The sequence below is a fragment of the Salminus brasiliensis genome, chromosome 23 (genome assembly GCF_030463535.1).
Source record: "Salminus brasiliensis chromosome 23, fSalBra1.hap2, whole genome shotgun sequence".
Classification (NCBI taxonomy): Eukaryota; Metazoa; Chordata; class Actinopteri; order Characiformes; family Bryconidae; genus Salminus; species Salminus brasiliensis.
The window spans coordinates 7,692,631-7,707,280 of NC_132900.1; the positions used below are offsets into that span (position 1 = coordinate 7,692,631).

Genomic DNA, 14,650 nt, shown 5'->3' on the forward strand with positions numbered 1-14,650 from the left:
TAATCATAATCATAGCCTAGAAAAACTGTATATCCTTATATGAACTCAGCAATTACTTGATTTCCTGCAAAGTTATTTTGGGTGCCATCCCTTTCCTTCCCCCTAAACTATTACTCACAACAGTAATGGTCTGTGCAGAATGCATTCCTGAAATCAATCAATAGTTGCGGCGTCCCCTTTCATAGCACCCGGTTAAAAAGCCCACTGATGCTGGAGCTGACTAATCATAGATGCTCCTTCAAAAATGACTGTGTTGTGATTCAGCTCAAATTGTAGCAAGCACTCATGTTGACTTTGGTCTTCTGTAGGTTAGAGGTTAAAGCTGTTTTGGAAGGGAGTCGAGATCCGGAGGAAAGCAGGACCCAAATGGGTTGCAAGATCCAAGAATCCACTGGACTTCATGGGCAGGAAGAGCTGGAGGATGGAGATGGAGAGCTTATAATAGGAGCAACAGGAGGAGAGGGCACTAGCATGGAAGGAGGTGCCGAGTTCAGCTTCGGGAGCAGGCAGGAGAGCCTGGAGCAACCCAACCTTTACCGGGATATCTGGAGCTTACGTGCATCGCTGGAACAATATGCTTCCTCTGACCTGAGCAGCAATGACAGAGACTCCACTCGCAGTGATGCTGACAGTGTCTGTTCACTGGGGGGTGCCGGGGCCTCCAGAACAGGAGTGCCCAGTTACCAATCGCAGGATATCGATGACGAGATTGATGGGGACGGTGAACTGCCGTACGATGATGTTGGGAGGGAAGTGGGTGGAAGAAAGAATGGCAGGGACAGCGTGGACTCCGAGAGAGGCAGTGACAGCGAGGCAGGAAGCCGAAAGCTTTTGCAGATGGACAGTGGGTATGCCTCCATTGAGGCTCCGTGCAAGGCTCCGGAGGAACTGCGGCTCTTCGGAAGTACATCTGGCAAGACCGCGTCAGAACGGCGCCGCTTCTTCACGAGCGCTGGCCGGAAGGGAACAGTGTGCGAGAGCTTTGAGGCTCGATTGTTCAAAGAGGAGCTGGAAGATGAAGCTTCAGGAAGCAGCGTTAGCATAGAGTCAGAGGGTCTCATTACCGAACCCAAGAGCGTACCCAGCATCTCGCCCCGTGGAGACATAGCCGAACAGTCGCAAAGCAAGCCCAGGCCACGTTTCCGTCGCCGAGACTACAGCATAGACGAGAAGACGGAAGCGCTGTTTAACGAATTCCTGCGTCACGATCCTCAGTTTGACCAGCAGGGGTCACCCTCGCTTCGGCACCGGCATCGTTCAAGGATCCACTTGCGTAAGCAGTGGCAAAGGACCAAGCAGTACAGCGACCCAGGAGGTGCACGCTATTCGCCATCCTTGGAGAGACAGCGCAGCTACACCCTGCGGAGGGGCGACAGTGCCAACTATCCACTGGACACGCGGTACCACAGCACTCTGCCCCGTATCGCTAGTGCTGCAGATGAGGAAGCAAGCGAGGGAGGGGCCAGTGAGGGAGCAGTCAGTGAAGGTACTGGCAGTACCACCGATTCACCCAAGGCCCACGGCACTGGTCCCGCACCCGAAGACAACGCCAACAACAGCAGCAACAACAGTAGTCCTGTAGTAAAGTCAGCAACCGAGAGTCGTCCAACTCTGTTCTTTTCCAGCCCCTCGCAGGACAGCACTGTGGAAGATTATGGGATACAGGAGGACTGCGAGAATGCCGAGAATCCTGTGGAGACGCATGGATGGTTACCAACGGCGGTCATGGACACCAGTCCTTCAAAGAAGGGTAACGGGCAGCAACACACATGTATAGACACACTCATTCGCATTCCAGAAAATGTACATCACACAGACCAGGACCCCATGGACAAAGCCTACGTGCACAGTGTAGTGGACATCAGTCCGTCAGATAAGCTGGTGAGCAACCTGGATGAGCGGCTGTACACCAGCTTGAGGAGGACTCAGGGCAGTCAGGAGTGCATGGTGGCTGTGACCCGCACCTCCCCAGACCTGGGCCAAGACTAGCAGCATGCACGACAGCGGTGCTCTGACTGCCCGGGGACATGCGTAGATGGTCTACAGCGACAGGACACCTCAGAGTATGCAAGAGATGAATCACACCAGCTTGTACGCTCAAAGTGTGAAGGCAAGCTTAGTCGACTCTGCCATAATCTCAGCTGTCCTCAGATAAATAATGCATGTGTGTTCTATCGACAGCCACCCTGGGAGTACTGCAACCTCAAAGGAGGGAAACGCCAGAAAAACGTAGTAGAAAATAAGAAGCTATGTTATTATCTTATACAGACAGTTGTCAATTGTCAAAAAAAGAGGCGACCGTGTCGTTGTTTTGAAAGAGGTCAATGTTATAACTCCTTGCAAATTGCACTGTGAAACAAGTTAAAGTCGGGTGCTTTGGGAAACGTACAATTATGGGGCAATTCGATGATTCTGCGATTCTGCCGTGAGACATAATCACAGAAATCACGCTGCACTTTCGCCAGTTAATACAAACGGTGAGGAATCAGGGCAGAGCTTCGTTCCCTCTCACAATAAGAAGTGGAGTACAAGAGATACTCGTCTCTAAAGAAGTAGTTTCTCAGCAAATTAATTATGATTGAATTAAGCCCAAAGAGTCTCCAGATCCTCTCTAGGCTATTTTGAGACTTCAGCTCTTCAATTCCAAATGGGTCCTAACGCTCCTTTCCTACGAAGCGTTTCTTGCGGCAAAATAGCTGGAAAAAAACCCCTGAAAAACCTCCTAATCCTCTTTTCTCATCCATGTCTGAGATTGAAGCAATTCACCCATGACATAATTCCCCATTTGATACTTAGCTTGATGTTTTATGAGTCTCATTTTTGAGCCAATAGAGCACCGCTAAAGCCCCTCGTCAACCCTTGCTTTCGCTTTGTAGATGTTAAAACACGGCATGTCACGCTTGTGAAGAGCAGCCTCATCTAAATGTCAATAGCACGCATTCGAAATGAGGAGGACGGCGGAAAAGAAAACTGCACTTTTGATCAAGGGGCATCGACTGTAATGCTCCCTTTGATTAACTCTGTTCATCTCATTTTTCAAGTGTCCTTGTTTGTATGATATCGAGTTGACACTGGTATCAATCTTGGGAGCTGCTGGTAAAAGAAATGTTTCAAGTGTCTGAACAAGTTGATTAGTCACTTTCCTTTTTTGTACGTTAATATTATTTATTGATTTTTCTTTTCTTCTCAGGCTTAATTAATGACTGTATTTCTCAATGTCGTTTCATTTGTCGTAGCTTTTATTTCTTTCCCCTCTGTCAGCTGTTCTTTGAAGAGAGGTAACAGTGCAGGATGGAGCGTAAGCACTTGTAGGGCTCAGTGTTCCAGAGGGATCTTACAGTGTGTGATATTTTGCTTATCCAAACCATGTGGGAGATCATCAGAGGCCACTTTATGTAAAATCAAATGTGTCTTGATCATCGGATATTTTACAGCACAATCTACAACAAATAAAGCTGCCAGAATAAGGGTTCTTTGAATCGAGATCTGAGAACTCGGAAAACTTTGAGGTCATCACTTTCGGACTTTAAATCTATCCCTTGATTTTGTAATCACTGGTAGGTTTAACACTGGAGGTTTTGTAAGCGTTTAGTAAAGCTAACAGTTATATACAGACAACGGAGACCTCAAAAGCTCTTGACCGCACCAGAAAGGGCTCAACTATTGTTATGGGTCAAAGAACCCTTTTTCTACACCAAGGACCCTTTCACACCTGGTTAAATGGGACTCTGGCTCATTTTCACCTTTGATGTGATTCATTAGGGCAGGTGTGAATACAGTAATAGCACTCACATGTGAACCAAAACAACCCCAAGACCCTTGAGAAGAGTGGTCAAACCTTTGGTGGACACGATGAGACCTTGATCTGACCCAAGTACCAGGTGTACTCTGCAAATTTGAGCTAAATGGCTCCTGTGGCCAGGTTTTAACCTGGTGCATTGCCCTGATAATTACTACAGATAACAATGCCAGAGTAGTGGTGACAGCATCTGGAGAACGTGCAGTGACATATGTTGGCATAGCAACGCTTCTTCACTTCCTATTAGTAGAAAACGGGTTAGCATGTTTATTTATTGTGTTCCAACCTGCCTAACACTATTTAGATTAGCATATAGAATCTACCTTATAGTATTAGTGAGTAGTAGTGGTTGGTGTGGCGCAACAGATAACACCACCACCTACCATTGCGTTACAACAACACCATGTGGGAGACCAGGGTTTGATTCCCGGTCTGGGTGACTATGCTGCGCTACACCAATAAGAGTCCCTGGGCAAGACTCCTAACACTACATTGGCCCACCTCTGTAATATGAGTAACCTTGTAAGTCGCTCTGGATAAGAGCATCTGCTAAATGCCATAAATGTAAATATAAATGTAGTAGTACGCAATTGGGATGCAGCTGTGCGCTAGTCTGGAGCACAGGACTGCCTTCTTCCTGTGTTTACTTTCTTGACTCGCCCCAGACGGGTCTAACCGATAAGCTGACCAATCAGTTTTACTGTCACACATTTTGGAGCATTTGATTTATTTCTTTATTTTTTTGCCTATGAAGACAAACCAAATCAATGGAAAATGCTCCAAGTTTACAAACTTAATAACCGATTATCTAAATACTGGTGATTACACAGCGAGATTCAGAGTCAAGAACTGAAGACCTCTTCCATAAAAGAACCACTTTTGCTTCCCTTTCAGTGGCTGGTTCTTCAAATATCCCGAACGAATCAGTTGAAACCACTTCTAAGGGACCCGAAAGCTGTTCTTCTATGGCAACGTTTCAAAAGAACCCTTTTCAGTGCTTTAATGTTTTTATTTCTGTAATATCTGACCAGACTGCATCGTCAATAACTACTGTATTCATTTATCGCTCACTTTAACAAATCATAGCATTGTACACTCATGTAGGGAATCAACCGAAAGTGGCACCTCACTCACTCAGCAGTGCCATGCTTAATAAACGCCATCTTAACATGCAGCCTTTCATCTTGGCTGCCCAGGTGCCCAGTCCTCCATCCTTTGCACAGCAGTCTGGAATGTATTCAGGACTATCATTACTGCTGATACATATCCTGAACTATTTATTACTCTACATCGGTTCTGGCACTTCCATTGCGATGAATATATCAGTTTGGTTGGTTTTCTGGAGCAGTATGGCAGTGGCACTAGTATGGTTGGACAATCCACAATCCACACTGGTGTGTTCCCTACAAGAAGGCCTACAACCATTCCAATTGATTGTGTATAAACTGTACACTAATGGACCATAAACAGCGTAATCACCCGCCTACATATGCTGTTGGTTGTCTGCGTGCCGACACAGCAGCCCACTCTACAACACCTCTGAAGGTGCTCTGTAGGATCTGGCACCAAGACAGTACATCCCACAGGTAAACGGCACACATTAACACAGGTGCCCATGTGATCATGTGATGTAAAGGAAAACTGGACTCATTGGACCAGTCCTGAGGGCAAGGTCCAGTTCCGATAATGCAAATGCAGAACCTTTGGTGACCAGCAACCCTGGCACTGGTTTGTGGTTTGTCTCTCCTCAGATCAGTGTTGTTAGTTACTCATTTACTCTAAATGAGGATTATCTCACAAGCCTCACTGTTGTGGAGATGCACCAACCCAGTGCTGTTAATCCATTGCACTCGGGTCTTCATACCTGCCCAGTTCTCCCACACGACACATCAACTACAGGATCTGACCCTTCTGTTACCGCCAAAGACACTTCCCAGACTTTGACGCGCACCATTTTTATGAGATATTCAGTGTTCATTTGCTTGTGGGTGGTCATAATGTTTTGGCTTCTTAGTGTATGTTGTTTTCTGCTACACCAAGAGCTATAACATTAGTACCACTGAGAGGCGAAGTCAAAAACCTTGACTGTCCTCATTTACAGTGGCATCATCTGTCAGGGGGTGGATAAATGAGGCAGCAAGTGAACGGTCAGTTCTTGAAGGTGATGAGGTGTTAAAAGCAGGAGAAATGGACAAGCATAATGATCTGAGCCACTTTGTGATGACTAGACAACTGGGTCAGAACATCTCCAGAACCTCAGGCAGGTCTTGTGGGCTGTTCCTGGTCCAAAAAAAAAAAAAGAGACAACCATTGAAACTGGCGACAAGGTCATGAGCTCCAAAGGGTCATCAGTGTGATCCATGGGGGCCCCACCTCACAACTGCTGCTAACGTCTTGGTGCCAGATACCACAGGACGCCTTCAGAGGTCTTGCGGAGTCCTTGCCTCAAAGGTCAGATCGGTTGGGATCTCAAAATTAGGCAGGTGGTGCTAATGTTATGGCTGATCAGTGTATATCTAACTAGATAGATAGCAAATACATTATTTGCTATATATTTCTTCTAATGTATTATAATATTAGACATTAGACATTATTAAATGTCATTATCCTCTAATGGAAGATATTGTTTACAAGAAGGCCTATTGACGTTCTGCGATACAGCAGGCCAACAGCCGAGCATGTTAAGTGCATCTTAAATATGCCTGTCCGCTAAGAACTAGCCCCGATGGACGTAAAGAGAGTCAGTCAGAGATTGATAATCATCCCAGCTCATTTTTCTTTCTCTTGGAGTTCTCTGTTTCTCATATTACATATTGATTACAGGCCGGGAAAGACAGGCTTAAGCTGCAGAGTGATGAGACAAGACATGTAACTGTATTCTGCTGCTTGAGGTTAGAGCGCCCTCAGAAGCTCACGGCAAGAGCCTGACAAAATGCCAGTCATGAACTAATTCATAAGGTGCTATTAACGAGACCACGCCCTCTCCGCATCATGCTGAGCTTTCCTTCGCACACAGCTGTCCCAGCCAGTGGGTTCTGTGGAAGTATCTATTGCTTTGGAAACCAACCCACCAGAAGTCACCACCAGAAAAATGACCCCACTTCTGCTGAGTGAACATTTGCTGAACATTTCCTTCCCCTATTTTTGCTTTAGCCTAAGCAGCAACCCAAAGAGTGCTGAGGTTAAAAGAATACTGTGGAGGTCTGCTAGGCCCACCTGCAGTACTAACTACTGGGAACTGGGCTAAATAAAGAAGCTACCTCAGACTGGGATATGGCCTTATGGTCAAGGGAAATCCGTTTTAGTTTGAAAGGTTGTGTTAAAAGTGTGACACGTGGCTTTAGTAGTTTCTTTTAACCTTTTAACAACCAATGAACTGATCCCAACACACTGCCAGGGGCCATGGCTATCTGAAGCAATAGACTACCATTTCTGCCATTCATGTGTCATATATCGCTCTGTCTTCTCTTAAATGGGTGACCTCTGTACAAATATCCGATGTACAAACGTTGATCCGAATCCCATGTGTGCGGTAGAATAGTGGCTGGTCTTTGTGTTTGTAGCCTGTGGCTAACCGACTCCACTGCTGCATGTGAGAACAAACGACGTGCGACTTTCAATTCCCTGTAGCTTCAATGCTGTTCATAGCATTCAAGTCCCCCCCACAGCCCCACCCTCATTTTCTCAGAATAAATGGTTATGCATTGGTACTTGGTTTTGTTCAGAGGTTATTTTTAAGGCCCGGTTGGCTGAAGACTTGCACATTGTTTTACTTCGGGTGGTTCAGCTCAGGGGCCTTATTAGACCCAATGTACTGCAGCACGTCCTCCAGTAAAATCTTGCTGTTCCCCACTAAAATCACAGAGGTTAAAAGTCAGTCGTGTTCTGGATTGCTGAGCAGAACTACAAAATGCACCACATTTCCCATAATGCCCCAGCGTCCCATGCAACAGACAAGGTAATGCTAGCTCATAGCTAGCTGTAAGTAAAGGTGCACCTATTTGTCACTGTACAGTGTACACTATACAGCGAAATGTGTCCTCATTTAACCCATTTAACCACACACATTTAGTGAACACACCCTCACAGTGAGTACACACACACACACACACACACACAGAGCGGTGGGCAGCCAACTCCAGCGCCCGGGGAGCAGAGAGGGTAAAGGGCCTTGCTCAAGGGCCCAACAGTGGCAGCTTGCCGAGCCCGGGAATCGAACCCACAACCCTGTTATTGATATCCCGGCGCTCTAACCGCTGAGCCACCTCTGCCCCACAAGTACGTGTTAATGCCACTCATAACCATATAAACTAGCATAAATAGCTACATATTAGTCTACTGAGGCAAAGGCTTTGATTAAACTAGTGTCCGTTAAATTAGCTAGCATAGGCTTTATTTATGCTAGCTAGTAAAAGGGGCACTGATTCCACCAACTTGTAAAATGAGCATCGCAAAATTGCCAATATTACAGTAAACTACTTCTTTTAAAAGCCTGGGTTATCTAGCTAACATGAGCTGATGATGCAAAGACAAAATCACAGTTTTACATCTAGTTTTATGGCAATATTACTAATACACAAATAATCATTATTATTATTTTACTAATTATCACTTGCATTAATATGACCATTGTTATTATTTTAACTACTAATAATAACTAGTAATATTAAGCAAGCAGAGGGGAACAGCTGTGCCTCTCTATATTCTGTGTGCCCCAATACCAAAGAGGTATTCTAGAAACGCCTCTAGCTTATAGGCGGAGATTCCTCTTTATAAAGAAGCCTGGTTTGGTGAAAAGCTATTACCGAGACTGAGAGAACTTTCCGATGGTTTTGTCGACCAAAGAAAAAGATAGACTCTCATTTACTGTATAAAACTGGGCTTTGTTGTTAAACTGACTAATAGCTGTGGATAACCCTGACCTGTTCGTAGTTCAGTCTTTCAGAGATACCCAACTCAATCAGATCACTTAATTCATTACCAGGTACAATACTATGCTGTACTATGTTGGTCATTTCTGGACATAGAAATCTGTCATGGTAGCATGTGACATGTTATCCCCCTTCCCTGGGGTCTTACTGAAATATTGAAGTTCAAGTGAATTTGTGTACAGCTGTCACAAGGCAGCTTTACAGAGATCTGGGTCCGAGAGGTTCAGAGAGGAAGAAGCCTTGAGAAGAACCAAGACTCAAAAGGGGAACCCCAAGCCTTCATTAGTCAAGAAGCTAGTTATCAGATTTGGTCACAATAAATAAAAAAAAGAAAAAAAAAAAAAAGGATCAAGCACCAACACCGCCATTCTTACCTTGCCTACACGGCCCTGCTCAGAACGGCCGGTTTAAAGCGCCTGTCCCTTTAAATGATAATGAGCCACTGCTTACCCCACCCCACCCCACCACTGCCCTGTTTTTAATAACTTCTAGACCGATTCTTTGATTTTACTTCATTCTTTAAGTTCATTCTCATTTGTCCTTGTTGGCACTAGCTAGCTAACGTTTACTTCACCTTGAGTTCACGTCTCTCTTTCTCTACAGCTGTAGTCTGTAGTGGGTAGGTTTCCAGCTACCCACATCAGGATCAGTACACACACTCAAACACAGATATACAATTTTGAGCCACAGCTGTCTTTTAAAGCCCTCTGCAAAAAGAACCGGGTGCGGTTCCTCAGATGAGTGATCGTATAACTCATTTAGATTTTGACCAATCAAATTCAGAATTTTGGCTCCATACTTAATAAATAAGTCAATTTAAACCAAACTTTCACTTAAGTACACCTTCTCAGTACTTTTCCTGACATGCTTGGTACCTGAAATCCTGGGAGCTGCAAAACCAACGAAAGCTAATAGCCAACCTGTTAGCATATCACCGGACTATCAATCACCAAAAAATAAACAGCAGTGCGCCATCCAGTGTCAGGAACTACAGGGCGAGTCAATTCAAGACTATTTCAGAACTACACATGGTTTGAGGCAAGTGTGTGACCTAGGCACGCTGCCTGCTTTAACACAGGGAAGCGTGGGTGAACTGTTGAGAGAGAAGTATCAGCCCTCCTTACACTGTGCAGTGAAAGCTCCTATGGGTACTCTGCCCTTCTGATAGCTGATTGGTTGCAAGTGTGTGTTCACTGCAGCAGAGCTTGAGCCTTGGAAGCAGCAGCTCCACATCCCAGGCGATCCGTCACCAAGGATCAGAGCGGAGGAGAGTCCGCTCAGAAGCCGTGTGACCAGGATGTTCTGGGCCCAAGTGTGCAAAAATATTAATACACACACACACATTTATGAAAATAAACTTAGAGTAGGCAAGTAGGCCTAGTTTTACTGGACCACCAGTGACTGTCCGTGGATTTGTTTAATAATTCGGCCAACTCAGACGTGCTGGTTCACAAACTCAGAGTCTTCTACAGTTTCCTGTTTACTTCACCTTGAGTTCATCTTTCTTGCTCTCCCAACTGTAGTCTGCCGTACCAGAAAGGCTTCTGCTATTAGCTTTTGAGCTTCTGAAATAAGAAACAATTTACACTTGTGATGCTGTTCGTTTTCATTTTCTGTGGTCTACCTTTTTTTTTTTTTTTTTTTTTTTGGATGGCCACAGGACATATTAAACATAGCCCAAAAACACTGCTCAGCGATCAGACAATTTTTGGACTCGCAGCTGCCTTTTGAAATCCTGCCCTCATAAAAAGCAGCGGTGGAGCTACTCAGCTAGCGGTGGTGGTATAATCACAGGGGGAGGCTTGTGACTATCGCTTTGCATTAATCCATGAAGATGGTTTGAAACTAGCTCTTAAGCTAGTGTCAGAACAGGTAACATCTCACCACTAAATTCTAAAATTATTTCTAATTTCTCATTTTCCAAACTGGCTACAATCTACAACTGTGTGAAGTGAACGTAAAGTGAATTGGGGTACTGACTAATTCAATTTCTTGTACTGACTTCTTCAAACTTTTGCTTAAAATCTGTTTAAGGTTTTGAGCACGCTGAAAGCAATCTCAAAAACTCTCTCTCTTTATAAAATAATAATAATAATAATAATAATAAATAAAGACAAGACGTGTTAGCATGATACTGCTTTCACACAAGCTGGTCATCATAAGGTAAAGATGCAGAGAGACGTCTTTAGCGTTCTGGTGTAATGACCCCACCTGTACTGCTGCAAAGACACTAGGAGAGCTACATAACTCCTGAGCACACCTACAAAAGGCCAACATGCAGACAGTTCATAGCAGCAAAAACACCAACAAATAAAACAGGACCACCAAAGTTGGTTTGGTTGGGATGTGTTTTATATAAATAATAATTAAAAAATATTTATTGAAAAGAAGGAAAAAAAAAAAAAAAAAACCCTAAAAAAAAAAAAAACAAACAAAAAAAAACTATCCTGCCTTGAGCAGGTGTCGGTACATTTGCCTTGCAAAGATCAGATCAGGCCTCTTTTCCCCAAAGCTCTTCACAGCATGCAGTTTTTTTTGTCATATGGGTATAATTTTCATTAGCATTCCCACCTATAATAATAATAATAATAATAATAATAATAAATATTAGTCATTATTTGTCATTCTTTTACATAACTGGGTGCATGTCTTAAACTGCAATTAATTACTGTAAAATTAAAAGATCATCTAATGAACTAAACAGGTCAGGTCAGGTCAGGTCAGGCTGACCAACAGCCCAGCACGACAAGGAGCGAGGCACAAAACCAGGCCACATGTTTTTTAGGTGGTGGTGGTGGTGGAGATGAAGACAAGTGGCTGCAGAGGCAGAGAGAGAAAGAGGGATGGAGAAGGTGAAAGAGGGGGCATGAGAGAAAGAGAGAGAAAATACACAATTTTAAATCCTGGGGAGTTTAAAGTGTTAAAACCAAAAAAAGGGGGGGAAAAAACAAGCAAAACAGGAGTTTCCTCCTTACAGCATTCCCAACTCAGTCAGTCCTTTCTAGGGAAAGACAGCACAAAAAAAAAAAATCCTAAATCCACGCTTCCTGGCATCGCTTCCATTAGGGTTCATAGTCCATGGCAAAGTGTGTGTCAGGAACTGTGGTTCATATTCATGGCTGGGAATCCCAAACAGAGGACGGGAAAAATAACAAACCTGCAGTAGAACAGAAACACACGGTTAATGATTAGCACCGTGCTCCTGCACCGGCAACCAGGCTATAATCATAATACAACGGCTGAAGCTTCCAGAAGACCATTAAAATCACTTAAGACCTAATTTAAAAAACAAACAAACAAACAAACAAAAAAAACCCCACACCTTATATTACACAGGTGTGGGTGAGAGTCAATCGGTTTACTGTTCTTTTAAGGCCCAGACGCACCAAGCTGACGAGGATGCGCCAGCCTGCTTCCATCAGCCCAGCGTCGCCGCTCATCAGCTGTGAAATTCTGCACTCAAACTGCAAAGACTACAGCTGACAGCCAGCAAGTAGGTTACAAAGGAAAATCAGCAGCTTACAGAGTAAAGAAGATGGGGGCAGCCACAAAAACCTCAGATTTCACTTTTTGACATAATGTGAATCTGGCAGATGTGAATCTTGAACGCAGACTGGAGACCCACATCTTCCAAGAGCACTTGGGCAAAGTGTAGTGCATGCTGAGTATTATGGTCTCCATACTGACTTTTATATTAAATAAAATCTAAGCTTAGGGGCATCTTTTGGATGCTGAGTAAACAGTGAAGCTCTTTTATCGGTCACTCTGGATGAAGGCGTGTGCTAAATGTACATCTAATCTTTACATGGAGTCAAAATTTCCTGATGAATGGACCAATGGAAATGATCCAGAATGACTTTTGAATGGAAATCTTTTACACTGAGGAAGGCCTTTTCCTTCTGTTGTAAAGCTGCCGTTTTTCAGACAGAAAGAATTTGAGTGACCTGGGTGGGTAAAAAATACACATTATACACATTAAACTGTGAAACAGGGTCATAATTATAGGACAATAAGTTAATTAGGTCCAATCAATGACTGAGTATCCCATGCTTGTTATCAGAGCCTTTTCAGAGGGATCTAAACTTTCTAACAAAAAGAGATTTCTAGGAAAAGTCATTGGCCTAATGTTTTAGAACTATAGGTGGGCTGGCCTGGAGGGACTGCACTCTCTCCTCCCTCAACATTAACGAGTGAGGTGCCCTTGAACCAGGTACCTCACCTAAATTACTGCAGCGCCTGCCCACCTCTGTGGGTGTGCGCTCACTACCCATTGTCATGGGTGTATGCGTTCACATCCACAAATGGTTTAAAAGGCAGAGGCTAAATTCTGTTGCTTGGCTGTGCGACTGTTTGCGTTGCAGTTCTCTGTGTGAAGCTTACTAAGCTCTCATTTCTGTCCTTGTGTACCGATTCACTGCTGAGCACGGAGTACCGACGCAGAGTGGAAAAAACAAACGACTACAGCCAACAGCGTGGGAAACACTGCACTGGCTGCAGCAGCTGACTGTTAGCCATAGATGCCTTATGGCATCTGACTGCTGACGGTCGGCTTGCCGTGCCAAGAAAACAGGGTCAAACGAGTCAAAATGTCGGCCGGCGGTAATTACCCTTAAACATACAGATGCAGCAGGTACAGATTCCATTAAAAAAACAGTAAAAACATGCCTTTATAGTAACTAGTAAATACTGCTTTAAAAGGAGTACGTCCACCCTCAGCATCAGTCGGCCTTTAGTCTTTCTGGGACATTAGAGCGCCAATAACAAGTGTGGAGAGCACCTGACAAGCTTCAAGTCCTCTTCTTCTTATGGGATATGGTATGCCCCCAGCTCCCCGATCTTCTAGTGTTGTGTTGGAGTGCTAGTTAGTTCTGCCCTAATTAGTGTTAAACAGCCTGTTGGAACGTTGGGTCAGCATAGCTAGCTACTTTATGATCAGGGTCTACAGCAGTAGTCCACTTTAGACTATTCACCTTGAATACAATACAACCATAAACCATTTCATACGAAATGACCGGAACTCTATACAAAGTCGAAGAAGAACAGACTACTGAACTCAGGGCATAGCAAATAGAGTGGAACATTTCATCATGAATGGAGGCAGAGTTACAGACACAGAAGAAGAGAAATTTCAGCCTCCAGGGGGCGCACTTGCCAGGTTCAGAACACCTAAAATGGAACTTCTCAGCATAAGACTGTTGGGGTTAGGTAATTCACTTGTTTTTCCCTAAACTCTATAAAAAGTATGGGTGGGAAATAGAGTTTTCTTGCATTTCAATACCGAAAGGGACACCGTAGCTGTTCAAATATGTGGCCCAGCACACACATGTGCCATGATTCATGTGTTTGTTCTTTAAATTCATGGTGCAATGGACCCTTCAAAGGAACGCTCAAACCTTTGCCTGTGTTCTCTCCTCTCTGAAATTGCCAGTCTTTTGTCTGCCGCCTGGAAATGTGCTCGGATGAAACGAAACTGCCCCGATCCGGAATGGTGCAAAAATATGAAAGTGTTTTTGTGTCCTAAATTTAGCACAAACGACCGTTTGCCATGCAGGACTCGACATGATAAAACCCTGCCTTTCTCCCTTCTATCTCTCAAAACACACACACACACACACACACACACACACACACACACACACACACACACACACACACACACACACACTTTTCCTCACTCCCACCACCACCTTTTATCACTATGTGAAGGGTCTGAGTCATCATCAGCTACCACGTAACACGTTAATACTCTGCCTCTCCGCAATGTGTGTGAGAGGAATCAGAATATAGCCCCCCCTCCCTCAATCCACACACACATACACACTGCCCACGCAGTCTCAACACCCCCGCCTATGGGAGAAACCCTGGGGGAGACGATGGGAGGAGGGGGGCAGTGGGAACGAGGGGAGAGAGGGGGGAAAAG

General features: G+C 44.5%; 2 protein-coding genes across 3 annotated transcripts in view; one reads left to right on the forward strand and one right to left on the reverse strand.

Moving 5' to 3' along the window:
• cbarpa (CACN subunit beta associated regulatory protein a) overlaps positions 1–7,491 on the forward strand; it is a 37,894-nt gene extending 30,403 nt beyond the window's left edge. The window contains exon 10 of the mRNA XM_072668634.1: positions 309–7,491. Coding sequence (XP_072524735.1) covers positions 309–1,989 — 1,681 coding nt within the window. The 3' untranslated portion in view covers positions 1,990–7,491. The remainder of the gene's footprint in view (positions 1–308) is intronic.
• Positions 7,492–11,064: 3,573 nt separating this feature from the next.
• The window catches only part of stk11 (serine/threonine kinase 11), a 28,256-nt gene continuing 24,670 nt past the window's right edge, over positions 11,065–14,650 (reverse strand). The window contains exon 11 of one of the 2 annotated variants that reach the window (XM_072669199.1): positions 11,065–11,547. The gene's annotated coding sequence lies outside the window, so the exon portion shown is untranslated. Of the gene's footprint in view, positions 11,888–14,650 lie in introns of both variants that reach the window. The other variant, XM_072669198.1, reaches the window with a different exon arrangement.